The 27,421-nt window shown below is 47.3% G+C and overlaps 1 protein-coding gene across 1 annotated transcript; it reads right to left on the bottom strand.

Moving 5' to 3' along the window:
- Positions 1–5,718: 5,718 nt before the first annotated feature.
- Positions 5,719–27,197, bottom strand: Oat (ornithine aminotransferase). The gene is made up of 10 exons (XM_048338068.1): positions 27,136–27,197; positions 18,943–19,171; positions 15,354–15,578; positions 15,165–15,260; positions 12,340–12,467; positions 11,212–11,334; positions 10,492–10,620; positions 9,641–9,754; positions 8,830–8,974; positions 5,719–6,947 (listed from the first exon to the last, which is right to left on the bottom strand). The coding sequence occupies exons 2-10, from the start codon at positions 19,139–19,141 to the stop codon at positions 6,787–6,789; spliced, it is 1,320 nt and encodes a 439-aa protein (XP_048194025.1). The 5' UTR covers positions 19,142–19,171; positions 27,136–27,197; the 3' UTR covers positions 5,719–6,786.
- Positions 27,198–27,421: the final 224 nt, after the last annotated feature.

The following is a 27,421-nucleotide window of genomic DNA, read 5'->3' as shown; positions in this document are numbered from 1 at the left end:
AGACCCCCAGGGTATAAAGACGAGCCTCAACTAGAAAGCAAAGCACTGAGGGCCTCCGTCTCCATCCCGCCCAGGTCGGCTGACCGTGGGCACCTCCTGGCAGAGTGTAACAGTATTTTTTTCCCACATTATTACTATAACAAAATAGCTCAGGCTAAGAAGTTTACAAAGAAAAAAAAGTTTGGCTTTGCACTTAGCTCATGCCTGTTGATCTTAGCCCCTGGTGAGGCCGAGATAGGGAGGATCAAGGTTCAAGGCCAGCCCGAGGAGATACAGGAGACGCCCTTCTCAACTAAGAGCTGGATACAGTGGTATTTGCCGGCCATGACAGGAAGCACAAATAGGTGGATCTCGGTCCAAGTGTGCACCTAGGCAAAAAGAGACAAAATTATGAAAATGTAGGCAAAGCAATCTACAGCTCCAATGCAATTGTCAAAAAATCCCCAGGTCCGTTTTTGTAGAAATAGAAAAGAATAATCCTAAAATTTATATGGAAGCATGAAAGACCCTGAAGAGCAAAAGTAAATCCCGAGCACCAAGATCCACACGGGAGGTGTCACAGTATCTGACTTCAAACGATCCCACAGAGCAATGGTAGCAAAAACAGTGCACACAAGACTAGCGGAGCAGAGCAGACACCAAAGTCAGTGACACTGGCTCCTTCCTGGGCCACAAAGACTCGGTGGCACTTGCCTCCAGGGCCTGGCATCCCGACCCATCTCACGGGTGCCCCCCTTCCCCCCGCCCCTCCCCCTCCAGGCTCCCTCCCCATCCTGGGCCAGCAGAGAGCTCTCCTGCACTGCGAGGCCAAGTCCAGCTTGCGATGCCCAGGTGAAGCCCGGGCCGGATGAGCCGGGTTGCTCAGCTGGGTCACCTCATGAGCCCAGGGCTGGTGACACGGATACTTCTTATCCTTATTCTAATGGCAGTATCAAGGCTTGAACTCAGGGCCTTACCCTTGCTAACCAGTGGGGCCACCCCTCCAGTCCCGCCTTTCCTTTCCTTTGCCACAGCATCCCTCTAATTGTTCTGCCAGGACGGCCACCAACCATGATCCTTCAGCCCTCAGCCCCCCGAGCAGCGAGGACTGCGGGCGTGAACCACCAGCACCCACTCACTCGCACTATTATTAGCCAAAGAAGCTGATGCTGAGGAGGCTCTGGAAATGCCTCCCAGCGGCCACCCCAGCGCCGTGGAACTCCGGCACCCTGCGCAGGCCTGGGCAGCCTTGTGCGGAGGGAGTCTCTTTCCCAGAAATCCCAGGGCCTGTCTTCATGTTCCCATCTGTCTGCACTTTAGAGACTCTCCCTCACCCGGACCCAGCCACAGCCGGGTCAAAGGTCAGCCCTCAGGCAGTCTGGGAGCTTCTCAGAGCCCGAGCAGCAGCAGCCTTCAGCACCAAGGGCCCATCTCAGACAGCAGCGTGGAGAGGGCAGGGGTGGGAAGGCCTGACTCCCATAAGGAGCCAGCCGGGGGGGGGGCGGGGAGACCTCCCTCCAGCTCAGGGGCTGCGTCCGGGGAGGGGAGGCCGGGGTGGGTAACTGCTGCCGTGGTTCCCTTCATCGGTTGAAACGCGTGGGAAGGCCATGGCCCTGGACAGGGCACCGGCAGCCCCGCCCAAGCCTTGGCCAGGGGAAGCTGGGATCGGCCCCCGGGTGCCCCCTTCCCCAGGAAGAAGGGTCCTTCAAGGGAGCATCCGCTCGGGGGTCCCACCCACAATCTCACCCTCTGGCTTACTCCTGTGATCCCACTCAGGAGGCTGAGATCAAGGCCAGCCTACGCAGAAAAGTTAGCAAGACACCCCCCGCCTCTCAGTCCACAGCCGGGCACCCCAAAAAGCTACAAGGTCATCTGAGATTGGGAGGATCACAGTCCCAGGCCATTCTGGGCAGAGCAGTCTGACAGACTCCATCTCCAAAGAGGGAAGCTGAATACAGTCGTATGTGCCTATCATCCCAGCGATGATGAAAATCCTAAAGCAGGCAAATTGCGGCTCAGGTGGAAAGCAAAATCCTAGCTCAAAAATGAACGGTGAAGCCAGGTAGCCGGGGCTCACGCCTGTAGTCCTAGCTACTCAGGAGGCCGAGCTCTGAAGACTGAGGGTTGTACCAGCCTAGGCAGACAAATCCCAGACTCCTAACCCTGACTGACCAGCACAAAGCCAGGAGTGGAGGTGTATGATTCAAGTGATAGACCGACGGCCTTGAGCAGAAAAAAAAAATGCTAAGGGACAGCACCCAAGCTCTGAGTTCAAGCCCTAGTATGGCACAAGGAAAATAATTTTTTCTTTTTTTTTTACTTAAAGCTAATGCAAAATAAGGCTGGAGGTGTGAAGTCCCAACCATGGAAGCGTGAGGCCAGAGTTCAAATCCCAGGCCTACCTCATCCACCTCCCTTCCCCTCCCCACCCCCAAAGAAAAGCTACCAAAATTTGGTTTCCAACATAGCCCCATGGGACCTGGGACCTCCTTTCCCAGTGGGGCGGGGAGTGGGGGTTATTATTGCTTCCCTTCAATTCCCAGTGCTCCCCAGCCCCTAGGACCTGCTGTCGGGGTAGGGCAGGGCAGGGCAGAGCCCCCCCCTTTGGGTGCCATGCCTCAGGCGGCCCTGGAGGCTGAGGAGTGAGTCCTGGGGGGCGGGGGGGTGGAGGCCGGAGGACCCAGCAGGCAGGACTGAGGATCTGATATCGCTCTGAGCTCCACCTGCTGCCCCAGTTCCAAAATGAGGAGACGGAGACCCCAGAGGGGGCTTGGCTTGTGCAAGGCTTAGCTTCCTCTCTATCCAAGCAAGACAGCAAGCGCCTACCTTCAGGAGACAGACACAGCACCTTGCTTCTGCTCCAAGCTGGGGGGCGGGAGGTCACACCACTCTTCTAGATTCCCCCCACCCCCCCCCCACACACACACAAAGTCCTAAGTATGGGTCAGGGCTGAAGGTGCCGAAGGTGTTCAGAAAATGCCCACCCAGAAGATGGCACCCTGGCCTTGGAGGAAACAGCCCCGGTGGGGCGGGCCTTCTCCCCGGAAGCGGTCATTAAGCCTTCGGGGAGAGGAGGTGCCCTCCCGGGCCCGGGAGGAGGAGAGCCAGGCCTGTGCGGACAGAGGCCAGGAGACCTAGCCCCAGATCCGCCCACAGCTCCTACCCCGTGACTGCGTGTGCCCAGCCCGCGGGGACCTGCCTGAAGTCACCCAACTCAGTGACTGGTAGCCAATGGTCAGCAGGGCCACACCGACGAAGGTGGGCCCAGCCCCCTCCCCCCACCACCACCGGCAGACCATCAGGACAAGCACAGGTCACCCACCCCGGTGTGGTGGCACTCCGGCAGTTCCCGGGCCGCAGCCCTCCCGCCACGCATGGAGGGCTCATCCAGGGGGCACGCAGGGCATCCCCGCCCGTCCAGGCCCGTCCCCGCCAGGGGCCCAGCGCACAGCTGCAATTTCCGGATGGTCCGCAATCACCGCAGCACAAGGACCAAGTCCTCTCCGTGCAAGCATGCCACCCACCCGGAGGGAGGCGGCGGCCGCGCCAGCCCCAGCCAGGCCGCCACGCGGACGTCCTTCCTGCCCCAGCCCCGCACCGTGCTCGGGCCCCGCTGGAAACATCGCTTTGCCCGCAGCGCCCCCTGCCGTCCAGCCCGGCCCTGCGCCTTCTAGCGGCCTCTGGGCCTCGGTTCGTTTACCTGTGGGGCGAGGATTCCCCAGGCAGAAATGGAAGCAGAGGTTTCAGACCCTAGGCCTGAACTTCAAAGAGCTTGACAGCCACTTCCCCCTGTATGCTAAACAGAGACATGGTGAATGGCAGAGGAAGATGATCTGCTTCCTTGGTGTATGTAGGGAGAGGCCAAGACAAGTATTAGCCGTTTTGAGGAGAGACATGAGCTCTGCATTTAAGTAGAGAATCATGCAAATGAGTGGTCTAAGGAAAGCCTGGTTGTTTTCCAGAACAGGGATGTTATTGCTCCATCCCTTGAGGCCTGGTTACCCAGAAGGCAGTCTATTGAGAGGAGATGGTTGTGCTACAGGGGTAGTTTTGATCCCTTACCATAAAGATATTGCCAGTCAGTCCTGTCTTTGTTGGACTCAAGGTAATTGTAAAGTGATTGCCAAGAGAATAGAGAATCGTGTAAAGACATAGACAAAATAGAGAAAGGAATACCAAGCCTTTCTCCTGCTTTTAGTTAATTCATGAGCCCAATTTAAGCTGCCAATGCTCTTCAGCAAAAGTAGCTCGTGCAGAAGCAGACCCTAAGCCAGATTCCTGCACACCCACCCAATACTTTCCCCAAGGAAGTGCTGCAGCTTTGTGTTGTTTGCATACCTACTTTCGTGTGTGTGTGTGTGTGTGTGTGTGTGTGTGTGTGTACAGGTACTGGGACCTGAACTCGGGGCCTAGCCACTATTCCTTGTCTTTTTGCTCAAGGCTTGGTGCTCTAGCACTTGAGCCACAGCACCACTTCCAGGAGTGGTTTTGTTTGGAGGTAAGAGTCTCATGGACTTTCCTAGCTGGCTGGCTTTAAACCGTGATCCTCACATCTGTCTCCTGGGTACCTAGGATTACAAGTGCGAGCCTCTGATGCTGGGCTTCCCGAAGGAATGTTTAATATCCAGACTCCAAACATCCATTCCTAGACAACCCTTGGGTTGAGCCTGGACATGTTACTTTTTTAAGCAAGTAAGCTTAATGACTCTTAATGCACAGGCAGCATTGTGATGCACAAATCTAAACCTCCAAGTGTCCCTACCTTTAGTGTCTATCCTTCGAGGAATGCCCCATGGAGGAGAGTGCAAACCTCACACTTAACTGCTATAAACTTCACGCAGCCTCTTCCACAGTGGAACACGTCATTTAGGATAACCTGTGTCCATGTGTTCCGGGTCATGGTTTTTAATTGGCTCAGAATACAATTTATTTTCTTATCTAAAGCAGCTCTTTTAAAACATCCACAGTAGAGTGCCAGGGGCTTTTACCTCCTCCTTCAATCCTTGTCAGTGCCCGGATAGGCAGCATCCAGCCTCCTCACAGATGAGGAACACGACACAACAGCCCTAACAGTCCACAGCAAGGTCCATTTGGAAGGCTACGGAAGTGCAGCAGCAGGCCCCGCCCCTTCCGTACTTCCCTCCCTTCCCTAGCCTTCCCATGGCCTCCCACCCTTCCTGACCTCCTGGCTCTGAGGTGCTCCCTCCTCTGGATGGCTCTAGGCTGCCCTACTTCCCCACGCCCCACACATTAAAGCCTTGCAAGCTTTAATGGAAGCCTCCTTCCTCCCCTCATCCCGCCTTCTCTGAAGAATGCAAATGACCGAGCGCATGATCTTGGGCCCTCGGGCAGCCTCCATGAGCCTGCACAAATGAGGAAGCCCGGAATGAACACACACACACACACACACACACACACACACACACACACACACACGGGTGATCGCGAACCTGCATAAGATCCCTAAGCGCAGAGGTTCTCTATCTGGACTGCTGGGGACCCCTGGGGAGCTGGGAAATGATCCGGCCTGGGTGCAACCCACAGTCACCTCCTCCAGAACTGTCCAAATCTGCGTGAGTGGGGAACGAGACACCAGTCGATTCCACAGTTCATTTGTTCTGAACAGCAAGCCCTTTCTAAAGGAATTTACTCCACAAAAACACACCAAGAAATATATATATATAAAGTGTTAATAAAAATGAAAGAAACAAAGAAAACACTCATACCATTATGTTATAATAGGAAGCAGTCACAGCTTTATTTAAAGTGAAATCCTTGAAATAAGCCCAAAGGTTCTGCAATGGGATGAACTTACAATACAGCCACACGTGCTGGCTTCCAGTGTGGCCAACACTGCCATCATTTGAGAATGAGAAACACTTAGAATTACTAACATGGAAATACAAAATGCTGTTCAAATTTTTTTTATAAAGAAAATCAGATAAATGATGCTATTTTTTAATATGGGGGGAAGGAAGGACAGAAAAGTTGTAAAGTATCACGTAAAGATAATTTTAAAGTAATGATAAATATGTGCAAGAAAAAAGCCAGCCACTTTGAAGCAAAGTGTTAGAGACTTGTCTTCAGGATTTTCTACTCCATTTTTCCCCTAGATCACCAAATGAAAGTGCCAGAAAAAAAAGCAAGGGGAAAATGGGTTCAAGGAGCTTAAAAACTCGGGGTACCAGGCAGGACCACCTGACAGAACACCGATCACAAAACACTCATTTTACATAAGCTTCATTATAAATTTAAAGAAGTAGTGGAAATAAACTTTTTAATAGATTATAATGGAGCATCTATAACTTAGAAATGTTTTTAATTCAAAATAATGACATCAATACAATACACTCTTGGTGTTGGCCAATATAAAGTTCACTCTTTAAAACTAGCATCTTACATGCGGAGCCGTTAGTCACCAGATATCCAGTGATTACTATGGCTCAGCGTTAGAAAGTGAAGCAAGTCTTCAACTTTATAAAATGAGGCAAATCTCTTATGTGATTTTTTCTAGTAAGTTTTTTCAAATATAAAACATTTACACCAGCAAAGAAATTATAATAAGAAAAAGTGTCTAAATCGCACAGAGGACTTGATTTGAAGGCCGTTTCGATACGCACAGACAGATGCCATTCACCCTGGGAAGTCCACCACAAGCCCGCGCTGGAGAGGCATTCCTTCTCGGGCACGGGACAGTCACCCCGCCGCGCAGCCACTAAAACTATGTATGTGCTCAACAAAAAAAAAGTTCTGAAGACACGTGGAATGGAAGGCGCCCAGGCTGAGCGTGGCGTCCCGGGCAGGGCCTCAGAAAGACAGGATGGTCTTGTTAATGATCTCCACCGCCTCTCGGACCTCATCCTCCGTGATCACCAGCGGAGGAGCCAGCCGGATGATGTCCCCGTGCGTGGGCTTGGCCAGGAGCCCATTGTTGCGGAGCCGGAGACACACCTCCCACGCATTGTAATCTACGGAGAGCAAAAGGGCGGCACGGGAAGGCCAAGGGTTATGATGGGTGAACATGGACAGCCCCAAAAAGAGAATCCCCACCACCTGTTCGAGAAAGGAAGCACTGAGCTGCTGGGGACAGCCTTGCTGTAATTCTTAAAAGTTAAGTTACTCCTGGTTTTCTGGTACTCACAGAACTACAGAACTAGACAGATGTGTGTCTGTTTTGTTTTGTTGTTGTTGTTTTGTCAGTCATGGCGCTTGAACTCACGGTGTAGGCGCTGCCCCTGAGATTTTTCGCTCAAGGCTAGTAATGCTCTACCACTTGGAGCCAACAGCACCACTTCCAGTCTTCTGGTGATGAACTGGAGATTAAGAGTTTCAAAGACTTTCCTGCCTGGGCTGGCTTTGACCTGTGATCCTCAGATCTCGGCCTCCTACTTAGTTGCTAGGATTACAGGTGAGCCACCAGCACCCAGATTTCTTTTCTTCTTTTCTTCCACGCTCATACTGGAGCTTGAACACAGAGTCTCATGCTCTTACTTGGCTTTTGCACTCAAGACTCATACTCGACACTTGAGCTATGCCTCCACTTCTGGCTTTTTGCTGGTTAATTCGAGATAAGACTCTCTGTGACGCCAGGGTGGTTCACACCTGTAATCCTAGCTACTCAAGAAGGAAGCTGAAAGCTGAGGATCATGATTCAAAGCCAGTCTAGGCAGGAAAGTCCGAGACTCTTGTCTCCGATTAACCACCAGGAAACCAAAAGTGGTTCTGTGGTTCAAAGTGGTAGAGCGCTAGCCTTAAGTAAAAAAGCTCAAGGACAGGGCCCAGGTCCTGAGTTCTAGCCCCATGACTGACAAAAAAGTCTCTAATATTTGTCTACCCCGGTGGGTTTGAACTGTGATCCCTGGGTCTCAGGCTCCTGAGTAGCTACAGCTACAGGCATGAGCCACTAGTGTCCAGCTGTTATTGGTTTTTCATAAAAGAAAAATACCAAGAAAAAAACATGTGCTAAGGCTGCCATGTTAGAGGCTGAGTGTCCCTTATCTGAAACAGTAATGAAGATAATTTTGCACAATATTTTATTTGACTATAACTTACTGCGTGAAGTACAGGGTTCCCCACCTCTGGCATTATGTTGGTGATCAAAGTTTCAGATTTGGAATATTACAGACTTTCTATTTAAGGACAATTAATCATAATTACACAAGGAACTAATGCACAGGAACTTGAGAATGGTCCAGAAAATGAGCAATATCCAAAGTGAGTGATCACAACACGTCCCACGGGCGGCTGTGTCTCTAGGCGTGACAGCTAGACTCTCAGAGTTCACAGGGATGGTTCCCAGCCCAGCTACGCGGCAGAATCACCATCAAACCAGAGCCTCTGGGGTAAGGCCAGGCTCTTGCCCTTTTCAAAAGCTCCGGGGGTGATCTGAAGTGCAACCACCGCTGAATCGCTACTTTCAAAGGAAGAACCCCGGCAAGGAACCCTTGGGGGTGATACACAGTGCAGGGGAACACCTGCCTGGCATTGAGTGAGAGCTACCATTATTACCGCCATTACCACCAGTGCCTTCGTCCCTGCTAGGGCCTCCACAGCCTTCCAGGTGCAAGGCACTCAGGGGAAGAAGAACGGCCCAGAGGATGACCCCACGGACTGTGTTCCAGCCTACCTAATAGGAAGTAACTCCAAGGCCTGCCTCTCAATGTCTCAGAGGAATATTAGCCAAATGGGCCTTCGTGTGGGACTCTATTACACTTATAAATCAGATACTCTGCCCCACAGACTTGACCCATAGGCCAACAGCCTGGTTGATGGTTACAGAGGACCAAGGGACCTCATCCCCACCTCCACTTCCTTAAAAACTAGCCTGGACTAACAAGCAGCTCCACGTACCTTTGGTTTCTCTGATAACAATGGCGTTCAACAACCCCTTTCCTCTCACGGTGGTTACGATGTCTGAGGGCAGCTTCTGGAGCTCATTTCTCAGCAGAGTCCCCATTTTGTCTGCGTTTGCAGCAAGGTTCTCCTCTTCCAAAACCTACGTGTAAAGAAACATTACACACACATTAAGACGTTCGGATTGTTCCTTGGAGGTCCTATACACACTGGAAATAGATAATCACACCAACAGCCATGGTAGCTTAACGTCCTTAACTTCATGGGAACACTGAGCTATACCTCCAGCCCTTAAACTCCTTAGAAGGCTGGCTGCTAAGCCAGAGAGGCTTAGTAGGTGGGTTACAGTGTGTGAGTGCTACCAGGACCAGCTAGGGCCTTGGACCCCAAAGTCTCAAAGGAAACCTCCATCAGTTAGGAAGGCACCTGTAAAGCTTTTTTAGACTGCCTTGCTACTCATCTCTTTCCTCTGTATATCACGTTCCAGTACAGGGGCTTTAGCTATAGGGGCTCAAGTTCTCTCAGTTTTGTTCCTCAAGGATGACACTCTACCACAGAAGCCACACCTCTACTTCTGGCTTCTTGCTGGTTAACTGGAGTAACAGTCTCTGGGATTTGTATCCCCAGGCTGGCTTCAAACCCTGACCCTCAGATCTCAGCCTCCTAAGTACCTAGGATTACAGGCATGAGCCATCGGTGCGTGGCAATACTTGGCATCGTTAATAAATTTCTCCTTACACCCTGGGCCCACATGAAAACTCAGGCACCACTGCTCAAAGGAGATCCTGTCGGCCACAGCAGTGTTTACCTCCAGGGCCGCGATGGCCACCCGGCAGCCCAGCGGGTTGCCACCGTAGGTGGAGCCGTGTTCCCCTGGTTTAATGGTCAGCATTATCTCGTCATCACACAGCACCGCAGACACCTGCAAGACAGCCGGTTCTCCCAGTCATTTCTCAGACCAGCAACACAAGTATTTACATGAAGTAGACAATACATTCCCAGCAAAAATGTCAACAAGCAAGAGATTACGCCTATCCCCCAAAGTGCCATTAAGAACCTGAGAAATACAAAGCAGTTTTGAAACTTAGGGAGAAAAGCTGTTTTTGCAAGGGTATACTTTACCACATAAAGGTAAGCTTTGTCTAACTGCTCAGAAAACAGAGTTGTGCATTCACCTCAGCAAGACAGTCTACTTAGCAGAAATGACCTTGAAGTGCCCTTCCAACCAGTGCCAGTTAGGGCTTTGGAAAGCAAGGCCAAGAAAAGAACTACAATACTCTAAGCGCCTCAGTCAAACAAGTAGTAGAGCAATGGCTCTGAGCACTGAATGAAAGGAAAGGTAGAAACAGGGGTACCTCTAAGGCCAGATGCTCCCATCCAACCACATGCCACACACCCCATTCTCAGTCAACATTAACTATGTGGGTCATGCAATGAAACCCTTAAATATTTCTAGTATGGAATTCAGTGGCCAACACTCCACTTGGTAAAAGAAAACCACTCAAAAGGCATTACTGTCACAATCAGTGGCTATAAGTACTTACTTATTGTTTGCTACTCCCTCCCCCCCCCCCCAGTGATAGCCGCTGCTGATATAAAAATATCTTAGATGGCTATTTCAGGAGAATAGGGGAAGGAGAGGCCAGACACAAGACTTACGGGGTATAACCCGCCAGAGAGCGCCTTTCCGAGAAGAACTATGTCAGGTCTGACGTTCTCATGGTCAACAGCCAGCCATCTTCCTGTCCTGCACAATCCCGTCTGCACCTCATCAGCAATGAACAGGGCCTATTGGGAAGCAACACAACATCAACTGCCACTCGTTTCCTGGGGGACCATCATTTCACTTCCTTCTTCGGGCAAATGTGGAATGCTGACATGACCTCCAGTCTATGCAAACATTTTAACTCCCCACACAATTTCAAAGGTGTCCTATTAAAATCCGTAGACACCTTTATTCCCCCCCCCCCCAAGGGCCCGTGTGACATAGCTCTAAAGGGTGGAAAAAACACCTGTGCAAACGTGAGGAGTTTGAAGGGCTTTTCTGCCTTACAATTACACTCTGGGGGAATAAAAAACATTCTCTTTTCAGATTTACCCGATTCTTTCTGGACTGTCAAGGGCAAACAAAATTCATAGTAATAGCTTTGGTGGGAGAAGGGGAAGTGTGGGGGGGAGGGTGCTGCTCAAGAGGGATGAGGAGCTCAAGGCTCCCAGGAAAGCAAGGAAGGAAGGTCTGCAGCCAGAGGGAGAAGTTAGCTTCCTGGTCCAGGTTCTGAAGCATGGGGTGACATCGCCCCCTAGCGGACAGAAGGTGTAGTCTTTGCACCTAAGGTCCTGTCCGCAGAAAGAAGGCAGCCAGCCAGCCCCACAAAGCACCTGGTGCCTGGTGCAGAGTTCCCGCACTCCCACGAGGTAGCCCGGATCCGGAACAACCACGCCAGCTTCACCCTGAATTGGTTCCACCATGAAGGCAGCCACGTTTGGATCCTGAAGCGCTTTCTACAAAACAAGAAGGAATCAATTGTAATAACTTCCATTCTCCCATATTTGGAAATGTGAAATCATATGCTACATATTTTCTTCTAAAAATAAGAAGTTAGGCTTTGTACTGATTTGTATTTCATCTCACAAACATTAATATTTCTCACTGACATTGAATTTACAATTTGACTCATTAAATTACAACATCCCTACATTTTCCTACTATATAAATAAATGATAGATAAAACCTAACGTAAATGGCCTGCTATAGCCATATTAAGACTTTTTAACAAAAGTACTCCATTTGGGTCTGGAGATGTAAATCAACAGTAGGGCACATACCTAACACACCAAAGGCCCTGTGTTGTACCCCTGCTATCACTGAATAAAGTACTCCATTTTATCATTTTACTCCAAAAGGTACTCCATTTTTTTAATTTTACAAAACAGGAAGACAGCCAAGTTATTGTGAAAGACACGACTCTGATAGGGTTGGCCGGGTACAGGGATTAGTCATAGTTTTCCCTGTGTTGGAAACAAACCAACCATTACTAAGACAAAGCTGAAATGTCGGCTTAGCGCAAGTTCATTTTCAAAATCATATAATGTGTTTTATCAGTCTGTCTTGCAGTACTGGGTGTTGGCCATAGGGCCTCGAGCATGCTAGGCAAGCACTCTACCAACTCATCCATGTCCCTAGCCATCTGGAGTGTTATTTTTCGTGTTAACATGTTCACAGAACATAACTAATGCAAAATAATTTCTTTTTTTTTTTTTGGCCAGTCCTGGGGCTTGGACTCTGGGCCTGAGCACTGTCCCAGGCTTCTTTTTGCTCAAGGCTAGCACTCTGCCACTTGAGCCACAGCGCCACTTCTGGCCGTTTTCTGTATATGTGGTGCTGGGGAATCGAACCCAGGGCCTCATGTATATGAGGCAGGCACTCTTGCCACTAGGCCATATCCCCAGCCCTGCAAAATAATTTCTATTTACTATGTGCTAAGCACCATCACTCTACTGAAGTACCTCCAGTGCAGGAAGATCATTGTACGGGATTATTTCAAAACCTGGCATGAAGGGTCCAAACCCATCGTAACTGGTTGGATCTGTAGAACTGGAGATGGCAGACAATGTTCTACCCCAAAAGTTTCCAGCTAGAAAAGAGAAACGAGCAGTGATTATCCCAAAGAAACCTACCAATGTCATACACACACACACACACACACACACACACACACACACACACACACACACACACACAGTTTGACTAAGACATCCAAGGTTTGATTTAGCCAGGCACCAGAGGCTCACGCCTATAATCCTAGCTACTCAGGAGGCTGAGATCTGAGGATCATGGTTCAAAGCCAGCCTGGGCAAAAAAGTCCCCATGAGACTTTAATCTCCAATTAACCACTCAAAAACCAGAAGTGGTGCTGTGTCTCAAGTGGTATAGTACTAGCCTTGAGCACAAAGAGGCTCAGGGCAGAGACAGTGCCCAGGCCCCGAGTTAAAGCCCCACAATCAACAAGAAAATAAAAGAAAGGGTTTGCTTTAAAGAACCCCCAAGGAGTTTTAAATCATTAAGACAAAATTTGATAATAAACACCACAGTTAATCTGACACTAGGTATGGTGGTGCTGTGGCCATTTCAGGCCCTCTCAGGCCCCTGGACAGCCAGAGGCCTAGAAATACTTTCCTAGACTCATCCCAACCCCCGTAACTAAACCCTAGCACTTGAGATGTTCAACACATGTTCTGAAGGTAGAGGAGGGGCATTTACGAAACTGAGAGGAGAAAAAGGGTATCATTCATTAAGAATTACAAGTTTGTCTTTTTAAAACCTAACACTGAAAGGTAAGTACTCTATAGAATACTTTTTCTGTCTTTTCTTTTTCTTTCCAGTACTAGCAGTTGAACTCTGGGCCTTGAACTTGCACCACTGGCTTGCTTGGCCTGAGCTATGCCTCCAGCCTGGCCTTCTGTTAGTTGTTTCTTGTCTGGACTAGCTTCAGAGATTTTTCCAGATCATAGCCTCCTGAGTACTAGAATTACAGGTGTGAGACACAAGCACTGGCCAGAATACATTTTCATTTCCTTCAGAGCTATGGTCCCCAATCAGGTAATCCAAACATTTTACATTTTGCCTCATATATATCTTTGTTTGTTTGCCAATCCTGAGACTTGGACACTGTCCCTGGCTTCTTTTTGCTCAAGGCTAGCACTCTGCAACTTGAGCCACAGCACCACTTTCAGCTTTTTCTGTGTATGTGGTGCTGAGGAATTGAGCCCAGGGCTTCCTGCATACTAGGCAAGCAAGCACTCTACCACTAAGCCACATCCCCAGCCCATCTCTCTTGATTTAATAATCCAACCACTGCCGAGACAAGGCTGAAACACTGGCTAGTGCTACATGACAGACACCCTGCCTTTCTTCATTTTTTTTTAACCCATTTAATAACCGTGACTGGGGGCCTTCTAAGTGTCAGGCAAATTGCCTGCCTTCAGGGCATTTTTCCCATAGGGAACACACACCTTAAAAACAACCAGCAAAGTAACTGAACTGGGTAACTTCAGATGAGGTTAAATTTGAAAAGAAAAGAACCATGCAGAACAGGAGGGAGGTTGGGCTCTGGCCACACTTAAGAATGCTTTTCCATATCCCACCTCCTCTGCCAGCAATTAATTCTGTGCTGGATTGCTGTACTTTTAGCTTCCTGGCATCTCCACGTACTGTTCTTACAAAAGCCTCTCACTGCATCCCTCAGCCGTGAGTCACACCAGATCCGACTCCTCCAGAGTATGATGATCTTGGCCAGGCTTGTTTAGGAAAACAACACTGATGAGCCAAGGACCCTGCCTGCTCTCCTCCACCTAGCCTCTCGTGTCTCCTCCATAGCTCCGCCTGGGGGATAGGGGACTTACAGTTGGGGCAGTCTTCATCTGTCTCTCCACCCCACTGACTCACCAGCTGCTTTCAATACTCGGGGGAAAACATCTTTGCACCCTTTGCTAATATGAAAGAGACTGGACACAGTCTGTAAGAATGAAAATCACCAGAAATACCACTTTTGTTCACAAGAGACAGGTACATTGTCCTATAACTAAGACACAAGATTTTAAAGTGCCACATTACAGCACTGTACAAAGATTTCTTCTTTGCAAACACGAATCTGTCACCTCAAATATCAGCTGCTTCTCACCTGCAACTGAACTCTAAATTCTGTTACACAGTTTATAATTTAACTCTATGTGTTCACAAAGCCAAATATTTCATGATCTTCAAGGACTGTAAGCATGAATTTGACCTTGTACAATAATGAATCAATACATACTTTGTTTTTATAAATTAAAAGAACAAAGCTTATGATGTCAGAACTTACATTCGGACATTGTATAAAAAATCCCCAAAGTCAGGTTATATCATTTGGATTAACTGTCAGTCTCCTTACCCAGAATTCATCTGGGTTAACTGTTTAGTTTCCTTACCCAGAATTCAAATTAGTCTTAATACTGACGGAGCAACTTCAGGCCACTTTTTCCCAACAACCCCTAAGAACTTGGCACAGGGCACATCCAATATTAAGACTTATACATAGCTCACATGTAGCTCAGTGCCACAGCTACATGCACAGGCCCTGGGAGGGAGGGGGGAGGGAGGAGGAAAGGCTCGTATTTTAAAATAAATCCAACAGGAAATCCCTCACCAATTTTTATTCATAAAAATAGAAAGCCATTCTGCAAATAACATGAAGTAGCAAGCAAACACAGTAGGAATATTTCACCAGTAAATTTAAATAGTAAATGATGTTGCATGTTTAAAATCCTAACCGTTGATGTTTAATCTCACATACCTGCGAAAATGATCTTTGCCTTGTATTTTGGAATGCCCTTCACAGTGTAACCCCACCGACGGGCAAGTTTGCAGGCAGTCTCTCCAGCCTCTACTCCTGTGGGGCAAAATGCTCAGATGTCAGTGTTTTAATCAGCAGAAAACGAGATTGTTTTCTTGGGTGTTATTTAGCAATGAGCAAATGCTTTACCTGTATTCATAGGAAGCACTTTCTGGTAGTTGAAAAGTTTAGTAATGTACTCCTCGTATTCACCAAGTACATTATTGTAGAAGGCCCGAGACGTTAAGGTCAGCTTGTCTGTCTGAGTCTTCAGGGCATTCAAAATCTTGGGGTGACAGTGCCCTTGGCTGACAGCACCATAAGCACTCAGGAAGTCAAAGTATTTTCTGCCTTCTACATCCCACACATAGATACCTAAAACATACAGAGAAAGAAAATAACTTTAAAGAAAGCTACTGTATGACACAATGTCCAAAGTCCCATTTATTTTTATAGGGAAGATTTGCTTTATCTTGAGCATAATAAACTGATATACAAGTTTTCATCTGTTTTTTGTTTTTTTTTTAAATAGTGACATTTGAACTCAAGACCCTAGGCTTTGCTGGGCAAGTGCTGTACTACATAAGCCACTCCCTGAAGACCTTTTTGCTTTTGCTATTTTGCAAATAGTGTCTCACTTTTTACCTCGACCAGCCTGTGCTTCCTACATAGCTGGTATAACAGGCATGTACTACCACACCCAGTTTTTTGTTGGTTAAGATAGGGTTTTGCAACCATTTTGCCTGATTCCTTGAACCTCGATCTCCTGATTTCTGCCTCATACGTAGTCACTGCACCTGGGAGCTTATATGAAATTACTGAGTATATACCCTATCCGCCTACCTGCAAAATAGTTTACAAGAATGCCATGAAAAAGCTATAAACCCTGAAAAGATAATCTTAACATTTACAAGCCAAAATTGGAATTTAAAAGCAGAGAAGCGATACATAACAGAACAATCATAAAAAGTAGACTGTAAGAGCCCACATTTATCTCATGGGAAACTAATAGCGATCGTATATTTAAAAATTCAAAAACATTAAATACCAAACAAAGTAGTCAATAAATGAGTACATGAACTAAATACTTTTCAGATGAAGAAGTACAAATGGCCAATAAATACATTTTTTAAAAAATGTTCTAGGGCTGGGAATGTAGCCTAGTGGTAGAGTGCTTGCCTTGCACATGTGAAGCCCTGGGTTCAATTCCTCAGCACCACATACATAGAAAAAAACAGAAGTGGGGCTGTGGCTCAAGAGGCAGCGTGCTAGCCTTGAGCAAAAAAAGAAGCCAGGGACAGTGCTCAGGCCCTGAGTCCTTCAAGCCCCGAGTCCTTCAAGCCCCAGGACTGGCCAAAAAAAAAAGTTCTACATCCTTAACTCAGAGAAAAACAATAAGACAACACTGAGATTCCACTTCCCCCAGTCAGAATGGCCACCATCAAAAAAACCAAATAACAAATGCTGCCCAGGATGGGGGGAGAATACAGGCTCTTATTCACCACTGGTGGGAATATAAACCAGTCCAGCCACTTACAGGAATCTGTGGAGGTTCAAAAAAAAAAAAAAAGTTTAAAAACCTAGAAACACTGAACTTAATTTTTTTTTCCATTTGTACAGGGGTGAACACACTGTATTAAAGATAAGACAAGATGTAAGGTCTTATCTACATGGGTGTGATTACAGTACCAAAGTATTCTCTAAATAGTGAAATATAGAACCCCTATATGACCCAGCCATCATACTTCTGGACCTATGTCCCAAAGCATCAAAGTCCAGCCAGGCACCAGTGATTCACACCTATAATCCTAGCTACTTGGGAGGCAAGATAAGACAATCACAGTTCTAGGCCAACCTAAGAAGAAGAGTTGGCAAGACCCCTTTCAACAGACAGCTAGATGTGGGGATGCCCGCTTGCTCCAGTCTCCTGAGATTGGAAGGGCTGGGAGGATGGTGGCCCCAGGCTAGCGTGGGCAAACAATTCCTCCAGACTCCATCTCAGGGGAAGGGAGCTAGGAGTGGTGGCCACACACCTGTCATCTCAGCCACAACAGGAGGCCCAGATTAGAGATCCAGGGCATAATCCAGGTGCATCCCAAGAAGCAAGAAGCTCAAAACCACCAGTGCAAAAAAGGCCTAGAGGTATACTGGGCAGTAGAGCGCTTGCCTAGCATTAGGTAGAGTTCAAATTCCAGTACTGATTTAAAAAAAAAAAAGCAGGGGCTGGGGATTTAGCTCAGCAGAAGAGCGCCTGCCTGGCGAGTACAAGGCCCCGAGTTCCGGCCTCAGCTCTGGGGAAAAAAAAAAGAAAAAAAAACTTTAAAAAAAAAAAAAAAAGCAAGCACATAAAAGAGAAAGAAAACAAATTGGGCAAGTAACTTGATAGGAACTTCTTCAGATCTACAAATGTGTAGCAAGCTCAGCATTGCCAGTCATCAGGGAAACGGAAATCAAAACTTCCATGAAACACTACCATGACTTTAATTCTTTTTTTTTCAAATTTGTACTTCTATTTATTTTATTTTATTTTGCCAGTCCTGGGGCTTGGACTCGGGGCCTGAGCACTGTCTCTGGCTTCTTTTTGCTCAAGGCTAGCACTCTGCCACTTGAGCCACAGCGCCACTTCTGCATATGTGGTGCTGGGGAATCAAACCCAGGGCTTCATGTATACCAGGCAAGCACTCTTGCCACTAGGCCATATCCCCAGCCCCATGATTTTAATTTTTTTAAGGGAAGATGTGAAAATTTTTTTTTTAAGATGTGAAAATTTTTGAAATCTCACACCTTGCTAGTGAAAATGTAAAATGATGTAGCTGCTAAGAAAAAGGGTGACAGTTTTTAATAAGCTAAGAAGAAAGAAGGAAGAGACAGAAGAATAAGGAATTGTTCTGTATTAAAAACAGCTAAATCTGACAGGTGGGTGTGACTTACAATCTGAAGTTTTCTTAGTTTGCTCATTTGGATAATCATGTGGTTATAAAAGAAAAAGTCCCTGGGCTTTATCAGAGGAAAGGCACATTAAGCATCTAGGTGCGAAGAGATATCATGTCTATAGTTTCTTCTTTCACAGCCCAGAAAACAATATAAACTATAGAGACTGTCAGGGAGAACAGAGAGAACACAACAAAGCTTCAAATATCAGCACAGGAAATGTGGGTGAGAGCAGAAGACACATTTCACTACTGCTGTCATACTACTTGTCCCCTCTAGAGGTACTGAAGTTTGAATCTGGAGCCTTGTCCTGCTAGGCAGGCACTCTCCCACCAGAGCCATGCCTGCAGCCCTCTTTTGATTTACTTTTCAGAAAAGGTCTTGTGCTTTTTGTCTGGTGCCAGCCATGGACCATGATTCTCCCACCTTTGCTTCTGTGTAGCTGAGAATACACATGCATGCACTACCAGAACTTTCAGTTTGGAGCTAACCAACATGTCCGACTCCCAACTATCTGGGTTACAGGCGTGAGCACAACTTTTCTTTAACTAAAATTACACCAATTTATAAAAGCTAATCAGAAACAAAAGTGACAGCTGGGCAGAAGAAAACAGTACTTTCTGTATTTTGGGGAGAGGCTCATGTGATCACCAGCACCCTATAGCACCTGAGACCCCTCCCCTAGCCAACCAGAAAGGCTGAAGGAGCCCTAGCTGTACAATGCTCGATGCAGCTGGGAAGATGGACACTGAGAACATAAAAAAGCAGCTAATTTTTGCTGGGTGGGAGGAGACCTTCCAGAACATACCTTTTCCTCTCTCCAAGGCCACGGGTAAAGGATGGTAATTGTGTGCACCATATTTCGCTTCCCGCTCAAAGATGTACTCTGAGGACGGAGGGCCTTGCACTGTCTTTTTAGCTGCAACGGATGTGGCAGAAGCCACTGAAAAATGAATTCCTCGACGCAGCACAGCAACGGTCTGTAGATGCGCAAGCTTGGAGAACATTGTGCGTCCCTCTGGTATGAAGCCACAGACCTGTCCCAACGAGAGCAAAGGCATTAGAGCTTTCCAGGGTCCGTGTGCTCATTAGGCATGTGCGGAGCATCAGCTGTCAGACTCCCGCGTGATCCTAGCTGACTGGGCCTCCAGCAGAGCAAAGAAAAGATCAGAGGCAGGGAGACAGCCCAGTCAGCGGTTCCTGGGGCGGCCAAGGGGGGGAGTGGCATCTCCACCCGCAACTCCTTCCTATTTTGCAATTTGAGTCTGCTCTGCTATGGAGGGAAAAAAGCAATTAGGAAAGAATTTGGCTTCACAAGACTAAAGATCATCCCAAAAAGAGAAGAAAAAAAGATAAGATATGGGGGGGGGGGAGTGGCTTTGGGAAGATGCAAAGAATTTACCACCAAAGACAAAGAAACTATAAAAGTTACAACCTGCCACTTAACCACATAATATAAAACTTCTGCAGCCAAATATATCATAAACAAACAAGGAAGGGCAGATGTGTGTCACATTGTAAAACTAAAAAGCCTAGGGGAAAATACATTGCGTATTTGTAAAGAGTCTTAAAGAGCTTTATCAAAAAGTTGAGCAAACAGAAAACAGGAGTAGCTCAGCAACAGAGCGCCTGTACTGACAAAATACACATAAAAGATGAAAAGCAGGCAATTCTCAAATAATCTACTCTGCCAGGATGTCCTTTCTCCTAGCCCTGAAAAACCACATACCAGTGTGTCACGTAGCACACTCCGTGTGTGTGCGCGCGTGCACGTGCAGGAGTTCCTTGGTATCTGCTAGGACCCAGCCCTTGAAGAAAATGCACACATGCTAAGTTGCCCTGAGTTCAGGCTGTCCTGAACTGCAGGTGCTGGATTCCTTTTTCCCATAATGCCACCCAACTTCCTCTGAAGGCCTGACACCTTTAATACTTCTCACATTTCCACCTCCTCTCTTGACTTCAGCCCATTCACTTTTACCTGGCTTTGGAGGCACCACTGGCAAGGGGCGGCCAGCCCTCAGCAGATCACACAACAATTTCAATACAACTGACGAGGCAGCACTGGATGACTGAGTGCTATTTAACACACGCCTGGGAATTTAAATCTTTTTGGTTCTGAAATGTCTGTTCATTTTTTTAATGTATTCTATTTTGACTAGCTTGCTCCAAACTATGTAATAACGTGGCAAATCGGGCAGACTTACTGTACTAATGTGCAAACGGACAAGTTTATTCGTGTTCCAACAGAGCATCCTCAAGGGCAAGTCAAACCACGCAGGATCTCACGGCATCTTGAGCTGAGCTGCCAAATTAGCAAAGCACAGTACTTGGAGCCTGGCTTACTTCCCTTCCAGCTTGGCTCTACCCAGAAAATCCAGTGTGTCCTGGAATCTTCAATTACTAAGCAAAATAAAAGCAGCCACTGGTGCTCCCTGCCCCCTCCTCCCACTGGCAGACAGGACTACAGATCTGTAACCTGACCTCCAGGAATATACTCTTCAGGGGTCCAGTCTCCCCAAAGATACAATGCACAGCGGTTGTGTTTCATAAAGAGGAGGGCCCTAACTTCCACCAAATCTTAGCTCAGAGGGGCATGTATTTTACAACCAGAAACTAAAAATAAAAAGCCACAGAGGAATCGCTCTGTTGCCAGCAAAATGTCCGAGTTCTAAGTAGAACTTCGCCCAAAGACCACTGCTAAGTCTAAGGCACTGACTTCATTCTTTCCCATTCTTTACATTCTACTCGTCAAATTAACTAAGATAATTAAAGCAACATTACTGTTTGCCTAGCAAATTAGAAAAAAAATTAAATTAGAAAAAAAATACTCGAATCCTAAGCAACACTCAGCAGTACTCTGGACTGAGGCAGCTTTCTGAGCCTCGCTGTAACCATTATAAAAGCCTTAGACGTATTTGTACTTAACCCAATAATATTACTCCCCTGATTTCATTGTAAATAAATGTTCAGGAATATTGGTACGTAAAAGATGTTCACCAATACCAGAACAATTCAACATAATCATATATACAATAGCATATAACCATTTAAAAAAGTTTTTAACGGCATGGTAAGATATTTTAGGATATGTTTACATGAAGAAAATAAACTTATAAGTGGTTTTGTGTGGGCCTTTAATTCCAGTTCTCAGAATTTGAGGCAGGAAGATCAGAAGTCTGATTCTAGTCTGGACTACATACCAAGACCTTGTCTCAAAAAAAAAAAAAAAAAGAGAACAGAGAAAGGGAGAAGATAAACGAGCAAAGAAGAAGGATTGGGGACAGGGATAATTATACACACATAGGATACTCAACTATACAAACCATATAAGAAAAAACTGACAAAAGAGATAGCTACTGATAATTATTTTCCACATTTTCAACCATAGCCATGTTACATTTATGATCAAAAAGAAACACAAATTGGATGTCTGCCTGAGTTGTCTGATAAGGAGTACATTCAGGCAACAGACAAAACTAAAAGAAGGGACTAGCAGGCTTTGAGAAAACCCTGTAATTACAACAAAGGCAGAGAGAAGTTACTTTCCTAAGACTTTTTTGCCAGCCCTGGGGCTTGGGACTCCGGGCCTGAGTGCTGTTCTTGGCTTCTTTTGCTCAAGGCTAGCATCATTCTACCACATGGGCCACACAGCACCACTTCTGGCTCTTTGTTTATGTGGCGCTGAGAAATCAAACCCAGGGCTTCATGAATATTAAGCAAGCATTCTACCCCAAGCCACATTCCCAGCCCAAGACTTTTTTTTTAAACAATCAAAACAACATTTTTATTTTAAACTTTAAAATTTCATAACAAACCTTGTCAAATAAACTTGTCAAAAACAAAATTAAAAACAAATTGCAGCAGACTCTTGAAGCAGAAGCTCTGTGCTGAGAACGGGGAACAGCTAAAGCCCCCATCCTCCACAGAGCTTTCTGGATAATTCCAGCACAGCGCACAACTAAGAAAGTCTTGATTATGCTAATCAGGTCCACAAGTTGGAACTAGACAAAAGTCTAACCAGGAAAACTGTTCTACATGATGATTTTGCTACCAAGGTCTGTAGCTCTGTGATGTCACTAGTGGCACCAACATAGACAATATGGCATTTTAAAATGATACTTTGAGGAGAAAAAAAAAACTCCAAATAGTATCTATTAACAAGCTGATGAAAGAGACTGAGGGTTGAAGGAGATCTCTGTAATATCAGCACTCGGCAGCCTGGGCTACAGAGTGAGACCATGTCTCAAAAAAAAAAAACAAAAAAAAAACAAAGCAAATAAAAAAGACTACAAGAGGGCTGGGGATATGGCCTAGTGGCAAGAGTGCCTGCTTCATATACATGAGGCCCTGGGTTCGATTCCCCAGCACCACATATATAGAAAATGTCCAGAAGTGGCGCTGTGGCTCAAGTGGCAGAGTGCTAGCCTTGAGCAAAAAAGAAGCCAAGCCAGGGACAGTGCTCAGGCCCTGAGTCCAAGGCCCAGGACTGGCAAAAAAAAAAAAAAAAAAAAAAAAAGACTACAAGAAAAAGAACTTTTGAGACTATTTAAAGTCAACATTTTAATTCTGAAATGAGATGAAAATTCAATTTATCTGCCAATTCAGGCAGTTTCATTGGAGAGTAATTTGTAGTTACAAAAGAACAAATAAGTTTATATTTATTTTCATTCAGAATAGAAAAAGTAAATTAATCAGTAATAGTTCTTCCCATTCTTAAAGATGAACTCTGGCTATTTAACTGGGAAAGGTCTCAAGCTGTATGCAGGACCACATCTTAAGTCCTATAAACATGTGTCTGTGCTTGGCACCACGTGAGAAATATTAGAACATAATTAAGATGTGCTTTAAAATAGCCAACAATGGAGCTGGGAATATGGCCTAATGGCAAGAGGGCTTACTTTGGTATACATGAAGCCCTGGGTTCAATTCCTCAGCACCACATATATACAAAAAGGCCAGAAGTGGCGCTGTGGCTCAAGTGGCAGAGTGCTAGCCTTGAGCAAAAAGAAGCCAGGGACAGTGCTCAGGCCCTGAGTCCAAGCCCCAGGACTGGCAAAAAATAAAATAAAATAGGCAACAACAATAATGCACTTTTGCAAAGCAGGTTTGGAAAATCATAGGAGTAGAAGTACTAAGAGTTTGGTGACCAGGATTTAAATTCTGTCTGGGGCTCTAAAGGATATTTCCAGGAGATTTTGTCAGTCTTTCTGAGCTTCAATTTCTCCTTGTAAAATGAGGTGAGAGTCATTCAAGGGTGTTATGGAGGATTAAAGAGTTGTGTTAAAGCTGCAAGCCCAGCAACAAAGTGGCCATTCATTTAGCTTCTTTCTATCCTTAAATTCACAAGGGCACTAGCCAATTTCTACAGTATGTTTTTGTTTTAATCAACAGTGCAATGGTTTCTTTTTATAAATTGGATTAAAAGGGGCTGGGAATATGGCCTAGTGGCAAGAGTGCTTGCCTCGTATACATGAGGCCCTGGGTTCGATTCCTCAGCACCACATATACAGTAAATGGCCAGAAGTGGCGCTGTGGCTCAAGTGGCAGAGTGCTAGCCTTGAGCAAAAAAGAAGCCAGGGACAGTGCTCAGGCCCTGAGTTCACGGCCTAGGACTGGCCAAAAAATAAATAAATAAAATTTTTAAAAAGTTGGATTAAAAGAAAAAATTCAGCCAGGTGCCAGAGGCTCATGCCTATAATCCTTGATACTGAGTACCAGAGGATTGATTAGGGTTCAAAGCCAGCCTAGGCAGAAAGACTACATCTCCAAAATAACCACTAGAAAAGCTGGGCGGGAAGCGTAACTCAAGTGGTAGAGTGCCAAACCAGCAAGCAAAATGAGCAGGTACAAATCCTTGAGTTCAAACCCCAGTACTAGTCAAATACACACACGTACATACATATATACATACACATATATATGTTTTATGTTTTCTTAATAGCTGGGAGCTGGTGACTCACACTTGTAATCCTAGCTACTCAGGAGGCTGAGATCTGCATGAGTTAATTCAGATGCATCCTACATGATCTTGTTTGAAGCTTGTCTTTTCATCAAGAACTCAGCAGGCTAGATCTAATGGCTTTCAAAGGTCTAAATAGTATGTGTTAAGCCCTTGACACACATCAGAGGCATACTCAGGCCCTGGAAATGAGAACAAATTGCTCAGGACAAGCTACGCACTTTTAGCAGTGAATGTTTAAGTACTACACAGAAGAAACAGTGCTTCAGGCTACCATTACTCCATTTCCCAACCAACTCTTTAACTGTTCCCATAATACAGTTCCAAAGGCTGCTTTTGAAAGTTTGTTTGGCCTAGTGTTTAAATACTAGTTTTTTTCAATTACTCTAAAAGAACAACCTGTGTAAAGTCATCAAAAGCCATTGAAAATATTCAACTTGAGAAGCAAATTTGTTTTTACTATTGTCAAATATTTACTTTTCTAGAGGTAACCATTCACAAATATGGGCCTCATTTTTTAAAGTGTTGCCAACAAGTGTTTTTTACGTAACCAATATTCTGGCTAAATTTCAACTCAAGCATAATGACAAACAATCGAAGAATTACTACTGAAAAGGGATTACAGCCTGGTGCCAGGGGTTTATACCTCTAATCCTAGTTACTCAGGAAGCTGAGATCTAATGATCAAGGTTCAAAGCCAGCCCAGCAGGAAAGTCTGTGAGATTCTTATCTTCAATAACCACAAAAAGTTGGAAGTGAAGCTGTGCTTCAAGTAGCAGAGCTCTGGCCTTTGGCCAAAAAAAAAAAAAAAAAAAAGAGCTCAAGGACAGTACCCAGGCCCTAAGCCAACACCAAAAAATGCCAAAATTCCGCCAATTCATTACTATTTTTACATGTGTGGTTGGACCCATCCTCAAAAACTCCATACAGTACATCAAATACGCACACAATATCTGTAATAAAGGTAGTTCTCCCCCAAAATGTAGCAGACATATAAGTAAGTCTCTTTGCGGGGAGGGGGGGAATACCATCTTAAAAGGAAATGTACTCTTTAACTTATGTAACTGTAACCTCTCTATATTTATATTTGTGACTTTTAAGTTCCTTTTTTTTTTTTTTTTGCCATTCCTGGGGTTTGGACTCAGGACCTGAGCACTGTCCCTGGCTTCTTTTTGCTCAAAGCTAACACTCTGCCAGTTGAGCCACAGCACCGATTCCTGCTTTTTCTGTTTATGTGGTGCCATGGAATCGAACCCAGGGCTTTGTGTGTGCTAGGCAAGCACTCTAGCACTAAGCCACATTCCCAGCCCTATATGCCGCTTTTATAATAAAAAAAATTAAAAAGGAAAACAATACCACCTTAAAATTTCTTACATCGGGGCTGGGGATATAGCCCAAGAGCGCTTGCCTCGTATACATGAAGTCCTGGGTTCGATTCCCCAGCACCACATATACAGAAAATGGCCAGAAGTGGCGCTGTGACTCAAGTGGCAGAGTGCTAGCCTTGAGCAAAAAGAAGCCAGGGAAGGTGCTCAGGCCCTGAGTCCAAGGCCCAGGACTGGCGCAAAAAAAAAAAAAAAGAAAAAAAAATTCTTACATCCTCTTGTACAACCTTTTGAATTAAAAGCTAACACTAAAATTCTTACAATGAGTGTGGTGCAGACTTGTAATACCAGCACTGAGGGAGGAAGATGGCAAACTCAAGGCCAGTTGGGTTACTTAGTGAGTCCTTATTGCCAAAAACAAGCAGCATACTTTTTTTTTAACTTGGGGGGGAGGGGAGAAGTTGAGGGGAGAGCAAAAACACTCTGAAAAACTTCAACCCCAAAACAATAAGCTGCTATTTAAATGTTGTTTTTATTAATAGACTCTACTTCCCTCTACACGGTCACAAACTAGCTTCTCTGCTAGCTGCTTCTTCCTCTCAGGCAATCCCAAGAAAGCTAGTGCTTATGTCCAGTGGACAAAGACTTTGGATTGCAATCTAACGAACAGTTTAGTTCCCGGGCTCAAAGGAAAGGAACTCCGTTACCTACTTAAAGCCCTGGTAGGAGAGAAATGGGAGATTAGTTACTAAGCTCTTCCCCCCTGACCCCTTAATTTATCCAGAAGGTAAAGCTGCACACCGAGGAAGATGCAGGAGACGGGAGGAGGGAGGAGGCGAGGCGTTGCCCTGAGAATACCCGGAACGTGCTCCTGCTCTGGAACCTTTGCAAACTAGCCCGCAGGAGGAGGTGTCCAGGCTGCAATCCCAGGACACCATCTAACCAACGACCTAGCGTCCCCTTCCTGCTGGAATCTGGACAAAGGCGGGTTTGGCAGGGAGTGTGTGGGGTTAAAGGGGGGGTGGTGAGTGGGGGTGGAAGGAGTGGAGGAGGAGGCGGGGAGGAGGAGGGAGTGATGTGGGACGGAGGGGGGGGCAGTGCGGGGTGGAGGATGGCCCGGGGGAGGGAGTGGCGGCGGGGGAGGGGGGGGGATGAACACCCCGGTGACCGCGGCTGCGCCCCCTCCTGGGCATCGCTCCCGCCGGTTTCCCGCAAGCACCTTCCCCGCTGACACCGCGGACCGAGGGTGCCAGCTGCGCCCGGAGCCGGCGCCTCCCTTCCGCAAACCCCGAGGCCTGAGAGGGACGAGCCGGGCGCCCCGGCGAAGGAGAGGGCGGAGGCTGGGCCCCCGCGGGCCGCGGGCCAGGGGCCGGCCGGCTCCGCCCGATCTGGCAGGCGGCGGCGCCACATCCACAGCCTCTCCGGGCCGCGAGTCCCCGGGCCTCCCTCCCGCGGGTTCCCCCCACCCCCCCCCCCCGGCCCTCCCGGCTCCCCTGCCCGCTCGCCCGCCCGCTACCCGGAGCGCGGGGCGCGCTGCGCCTCTGCCCGCCGAAGCCGCGCGCCGGCGAGGGCTCCAGGCCGCCCGGCTCGAACCTCTGGGAGCCGGGACCTGCGCGCCGCCTGAGGCCCGGCGCGCCCCCCGGAGCCCCCCGAGGCGGCTGGGAGCCGTGGCCCGACGCCCTCCGCCCTCCGCCCCCGCCCCCAGCCCCGGCCGTACCTGACGGCTCCGCGGAGAGCAGGGACCCGAGGAGGCGGCGGCGGCAACGAGCGGACGGAGCTGGACGGCGCGGCGCGGCGAGGCGCGTCACCCGGCTTAAGACGCGCCGTCCGCCCCGCCCCGGGCCGCGCTCGCCGCCCATTGGCTAAGGCGGGAGGCCGCGCACCAATCGCGTGGGTCCGCCCTCGCCCCGCCCACCCAGCTGCTGGTGCCGGGCCGCGGCCGCGCGCGGCCAGTTGCTGCGCCTCGCTGCCCCTGAGAGCCAGCGCTGGGCGGGTGAGGGGCG

Source organism: Perognathus longimembris, chromosome 2 (genome assembly GCF_023159225.1).
Source record: "Perognathus longimembris pacificus isolate PPM17 chromosome 2, ASM2315922v1, whole genome shotgun sequence".
Lineage (NCBI taxonomy): Eukaryota > Metazoa > Chordata > Mammalia > Rodentia > Heteromyidae > Perognathus > Perognathus longimembris.
This window is presented reverse-complemented; position numbering and strand designations above follow the sequence as displayed.

Coding starts and splice junctions, on each gene's coding strand:
- Oat (XM_048338068.1), bottom strand. CDS start 19,141: ATGTTCTCCAAGCTTGCGCATCTACAGACCGTTGCTGTGCTGCGTCGA. Junction 12,468..15,164: donor GGCAAAGATCATTTTCGCAG/GTATGTGAGATT, acceptor TCTCTTTTCTAG/CTGGAAACTTTTGGGGTAGA. Junction 11,335..12,339: donor ATGATCTTCCTGCACTGGAG/GTACTTCAGTAG, acceptor CTTGTTTTGTAG/AAAGCGCTTCAGGATCCAAA.